This window comes from Petaurus breviceps, unplaced genomic scaffold (genome assembly GCF_028583685.1).
Source record: "Petaurus breviceps papuanus isolate PSGF00001 unplaced genomic scaffold, PetGlider_PUasm1.0 90035, whole genome shotgun sequence".
NCBI lineage: Eukaryota > Metazoa > Chordata > Mammalia > Diprotodontia > Petauridae > Petaurus > Petaurus breviceps.
Genome location: NW_027187165.1, coordinates 475,500 through 481,485, shown reverse-complemented (window position 1 = coordinate 481,485; position 5,986 = coordinate 475,500). Strand labels below are relative to the sequence as shown.

Below are 5,986 nucleotides of genomic sequence, written 5' to 3'. Positions count from 1 at the left end.
CTCTCTCTCTCTCTCTCTCTCTCTCTCTCTCTTTCTCTCTCTCTCTCAATTTGATTTTCTCCGTTTTTCAGCTTTTTATTCCTAACCTTAAAAAAGCCACAAATTCCATATAAAAAAGAACAGATTATTGTATATGAATCCACAAATATCTGTTACTTACACTTTACTTTAAAACGCACACATTATAAATTTAATGATCTTTTCAAAATTGCATTGCCTATCTATGTTTCCTTCTGCTCTCTTCTGTGCCGGTTTTAAGATGCTAAAAAATGCTCTTTTTGTTTTCTCCTCTCTTCTTTTTTTTCACTGACATCCTTGTAAGAGTCATTCTCTAAGACAGGATCCAAGATCCATTTGTGAGACCTCCCCTTTCTAAGTCAATTGGCTCAAATGAACACTTTGTCACCTTCTATAATTCACATTCAATCTATGGTGAATCGTTCAAGAAACCTCCCTTTTCCAGGGAAACACAGTTCTGGGCTAAGAACCCTCACTTCCAGAGAGTCAGTTTCTTGGCTGGTATTGGTGTTTTTGTTCAGTCGTTTTCAACTCTTCATGACCACATTTGGGATTTTCTTGGCAGAGATGCAGTAGTTCTTTGTAATTTCCTTCTCCAGCTCATTTTACAGATGAGTAACAGAGGCAAACAGGGTTAAGTGACTTGCCCAGTATCACTCAGGGAGGAAGTGTCTGAGGTCATATTTGAACACAGAAAGTTTTCTTCTGACTCTGTCCACTGCGCCACCTGGCTACCCTGGGTGGTATATACTGAATCATAAAAGTGAAGGGCTAATATTAAAATTCTGTTACCAAAGAGCTCCTTGGGCACAGAACCCAGTTGTGAAGAAGAAAGACCTTTGATGACTAGAAAGATCAGATAAAGAACGTCTTAGGTTTTTGGTCTTACAGGTTCACAGACTTCCGGGTAATAGGAAATATCAGTTGCTTACAACTTGGATGCTGCTGCTTCCTTGCTTCCTACCCCACCAGCTAGCCACTCTTCACCATTTACAATTTCTGTCTGACTCTTGGTCTCAGAAGGTTACCTCTATAAGCATTGGAGATTTGAGTATGGATTTTTCTCAGCTCAAGTTCTTTCTTTTGCAGGTCAAATATTCGATATTGCCTTTGGTCACGGCTACATTCTTGACAGATACATGTGCTTTTTAACCAACTTTAGAAAACATACATGTATAAATAAATATATTTATATGCCTATATGTGAGCAGTGTGGAATTACATTGTTATTGATTGTAACACTGATATGGATCAACCTTGCAGAAAAGAAGTTATATACCATTTATATTACAAAATAGAATTCGAAGCATATCTGGTACATGTTCCCTGTGATATTTACTTCATTCTGGGAAAAATAATGAAGAGCCGCGTGGTGGCGCTGCAGCCTAAGAAGAGGCAGAAAAGCTCCGTGAATAAGCGAACACCAGGAAAGAGAGCCCAGAATCAAACAGTTCAGAAGCAGAGAGGAAGCTTTGTTAGCTTCCCCTGGAGAAAGGGTTCGGCTCTCCCAGGGAGAAGGACGAAAGTGGTAACCTCTGATTACCATTTGTATTCAAGCTGGGCTACACAGATTGAAAGGATGGGGGTCAAAGGAACGATAGAACACGAAGGGACGAGGATTACGCGACAAAGGCAAGTTCTCTTTCTCCTTGTTCTGCTGGGTGTGTCTGTGGCGTCCTCAGAGCCGCAACAGTTTTCGGTAGTGGAGGAGATGGAGAGAGGCTCCTTTGTGGGCAATGTGGCAAAGGCCCTGGGCCTGGATGTGGGGGGTTTGTCCAATCAGGGGACCAGAGTTGTTTTCAAAGGGAACAAAGAGTATTTAGAGCTGCACGCTAAAACTGGGGATCTGCTCGTGAGAGAGAAACTGGATCGGGAGGAGCTGTGCGGCCCCGCGGACCCTTGTGTGCTGCCTTTCCAGATCTTACTGGAAAACCCTTTTCGGGTCATTCGTGCTGAGCTTAGAATACAAGACATTAATGACCATTCTCCAGTATTTCTAGACTCTGAGATGGTACTAAAAATCCCTGAGAACACCTCCCCTGGGACTGTGTTTCTATTAGAAAATGCGCAGGATTTAGACGTAGGAAGCAACAGTCTCCAGAACTACACGATCAGCTCCAACTCTCATTTCCACATTCAAATTCGAGGGGACACAGAGGGCAGGAGATACCCAGAGCTTGTACTGGATAAAGCCCTGGATCGGGAGGAGCAATCTGAGTTTAGATTCACTCTTACTGCAGTGGATGGTGGAGCCCCACCCAGGTCTGGGACTGCCAAAGTCCTAGTGTTGGTTATGGATATCAATGACAATGCCCCTGTGTTCTCTCAGTCCCGGTATGATGTTCACATTCCTGAAAACAGCCCCATTGATTCCATCGTTGCTACAGTCTCAGCTAAAGATTTAGACGCAGGAAATAACGCAGAGATTTCCTATTCGTTATTTCGTGCCACTGAAAGTATTCGTACAACTTACCAGTTAAACGAAAAATCCGGAGAACTTCGTCTAAAAGAGAAACTGGATTTTGAGTCAATTCAGTCTTATACAATAAATATTCAGGCTACAGATGGTGGAGGCCTTTATGGAAAATGTACTGTAGTTGTTCAAGTGAAGGATTTAAACGACAATTCCCCCCAGCTGACTATGTCCTCGTTTATCAGCCCCATCCCAGAGAACTCACCTGAGATAGCGGTCGCCGTTTTCAGCGTTTCAGATGTAGACTCTGGGGAAAACGGAAGAGTAGTTTGCTCCATCCAGGATGATCTTCCCTTTGCTCTAAAACCTTCTTTTGAAAACTTCTATACATTGGTAACAGAGGGAGCATTGGACAGAGAGAACAAGGACGAATATAACATCACTATTACGGCCACAGATTTGGGATCCCCGAGGCTCAAAACCGAGCACAACATCACGGTGGTCATCTCCGACGTCAATGATAACCCTCCCGTTTTTTCTCAGAGAGCCTACAAACTGTACCTCCGGGAGAACAACAGTCCTGCCCTCCACATTGGCAGTGTCAGTGCCAGTGACAGGGACGCAGGAATCAATGCCAAAATCACCTACTCTCTACTGCCTCCAGAGACTGAAGACCTTCCTCTCTTCTCTTACATATCTATCAATTCAGATAATGGTCATCTCTATGCTCTGAGATCTCTGGATTATGAAGCCATTCAAGCTTTCCAGTTCACTGTGAGGGCAGCTGATGGTGGTTCCCCATCTCTGAGCAGCCAGGCTCTGGTTCAGGTTTTGGTAGAAGATGAAAATGACAACTCTCCCTTTGTGCTGTACCCCCTGCAGAATGGCACAGCTCCCTGCAATGACCTGGTGCCCAGAGCTGCAGAGCCAGGTTACCTGGTGACCAAGGTAGTGGCTGTGGATAGGGACTGGGGACAGAATTCCTGGCTTTCCTACCAGCTTTTGAAGGCCACAGACCCAGGTCTTTTCACGTTGTGGACCCACAATGGTGAAGTTCGAACAGCAAGACCCATCAGTGACAGAGACACCATTAAACAGAGGCTTCTGGTGCTGGTGAAAGACAATGGGCAGCCATCTCTGTCCACAGTGGTCACACTAAGTGTGCTCCTGGTGGATGGATTCTCTGAGCCATATGTGAAAATCCAAGACTCTAACAAGGAGCAGGAACAGACTGACTCTCTCACTCTCTATTTGATCATTTCTCTGGTTTCAGTTTCCTTTCTATTTCTGGTCTCCATCATTCTGTTTATCACCATAAAATTGTGGAAAAGAAAGACTGGTGGAGGAAATAGTCACTTTCCATCCAGCGCCCCCTTCCCGAGTCATTTGATGGATGTCAGTGGCTCTGGGACCTTGTCTCAGAGCTACCAATATGAAGTGTGTCTGACAAGTGATGCAGGGACAAATGAGTTCAAGTTCTTGAAGCCAATTATTCCTAATTTTCCTCTTCAAAAATCTGGGAGTGATGCAGAGGAAAATCCAGTATCTTGGAATAACTACAATTAGAAATACAGTTTTAAGAGCAAACTTTGGGTGTCTTCTTTTCCAATTAGTTGCCCTCATTCCTTCTAATTTCTTTCTTAAGAAATTCAATATATAACTTATTTGTATTTCATAAATTTGCATGTTCACAGTAGTATCCTCTCATTTGTATTATATTAGAAATGAAGTAACATCTTTTAGATAATGAAAAACTCTGCTTCCTATCTCACAACAAAATTAAACCATGGTTCCCCAGTTGTTTGGTAAATTTTTCTTTTGAAAATTAAACAATCCACATTTCTAATGTATATCATCTTGTCTTCATAATACTTTTTCATTCTTTGATTATACCCAGATCTTTAGATTTTTACTCAGATAGAACATTGAACTACCTATCAATAGACAAGGGTGTAAAGTTGGCTTTGCCATTGCTGTGTGGTGTTTGTGCCTGTTTCTTTATATGAAATAATTGTGTTAGACTGGATCATACCTAAGATCCCTTCCAGGATCAACAATTTGTTTTCCTATCATTCTTATTAGACACCTAGAATGTGAAAAATGTTGCCTTCATTTTAAGGAATAGAAGGAAATTTGAGAATGCCTTCCCTCACCTCCTTAATTCTGTCTTGATAGATTACCAAAATGACTAATTGTTGTTTCATTTTTATACTACTTAGTTGACCTTTACAATCTGTGATGTAAAATTTGGTCCCATTTCTAACATTTGTGTTGAAAATGAAACAGATTAAATAATTTAGAGCCCTTCTTTCCGCCAGAAGTCAGTCACCATACGTTGTATATATCTACTTGTTTAAACCTATTTTAAATCAAACATTGCTCATTGTTGCAAACAAGGTGATCAATATGAGTGGGAATATCTTTTTGTATAGTTTTTTATAATATATTAACAATTTGGTATAAAATGGTAAGTCACATCCTCTATGAATCTCAGTTTCCTAACTTGTAAAACGAGGATAATAACAGTATTTACCTTACAGGATTATTGGGAGAATAAAATAAAATTGGTAATGTAAGGCATTTTTCAAATCTTAAAGTGCTATAGGAATAAGAACTATCATTGACATTCAGGGTGGACAAAGCTACTACCTACTTATTATATTTTTACATTGGTTCATATGAAATAGATTGGTGTAATGCACAATACAAAAATAACCCCAGTCAAACAAAATAGTCATCAAGTGACATATGAAATGTTAAAATAGCAAATGTAGTTGAGCTCTCCAAACGAGAGCCACCATTCACTATACATAACTAAGGGAAATGTGTCTGAAGGCAAATGGAATTCATATCTGAGCATGGGGAAAAGTCATAAAAAAAGTTAGTGTATCTGGGATAAGGGTGTGCTGGAGCCAGCTCCAATGGGCTTGCTAGGGCTGTCTGTAAAATTCTTAGTATGAGCATTTATTTATACCTTCGAAGCCAGCAATTCCTACAAATGAGGACTTGGATGATTGGTTTGTTCATTGTTTAGATTTAAGAAAGTGTTAACCACTCAGATTAAACTTAAGAGTATGTGCACATACTTTCTCCCTCTTGGAGCTTGGTTTTTCCACATTTACCAGCACACCCCTTTATTACTCTAGAAGCATTGCTCGAGCTCAGAGGGAATACAATAGAAGGTTTAGGGAATGGAGTCTTCACCAGCCCAATGACTACAGGCTAACAACAATGACAACAACAACTAGTATTTATATAGAGCTTTATGGTTTTTAAAATAAAATTTAAGTTTTACAAAATGTTTTACATCTATTATAGAACAGAGCCTCATAGCACCCCTGATCTGATTTTCTTAATTTCTATGACACACCTCACATCCCTGGTAAATTATTAGGACCAGCATGTCATTCCAGCTTTTCCTGACACTTTTCATGCTTTAATAGAATGTCTGAAATAGTTCGCGAGAACTCATAACACCATTACAGTTTAAATTAATTGTGTGAGGCCGAGTCCATATTTGTTGAGTATACAATTGTGCCTGAAGGAGAGGCAATT

At 40.5% G+C, this 5,986-nt stretch overlaps 1 protein-coding gene across 1 annotated transcript; it reads left to right on the top strand.

The window, feature by feature from the left end:
* The first annotated feature begins 1,360 nt into the window (after window positions 1–1,360).
* LOC138176623 (protocadherin beta-2-like) lies at window positions 1,361–4,279 on the top strand. The gene has a single exon (XM_069107403.1). The coding sequence runs from the start codon at window positions 1,376–1,378 to the stop codon at window positions 3,995–3,997; it is 2,622 nt and encodes an 873-aa protein (XP_068963504.1). The 5' UTR covers window positions 1,361–1,375; the 3' UTR covers window positions 3,998–4,279.
* Window positions 4,280–5,986: the final 1,707 nt, after the last annotated feature.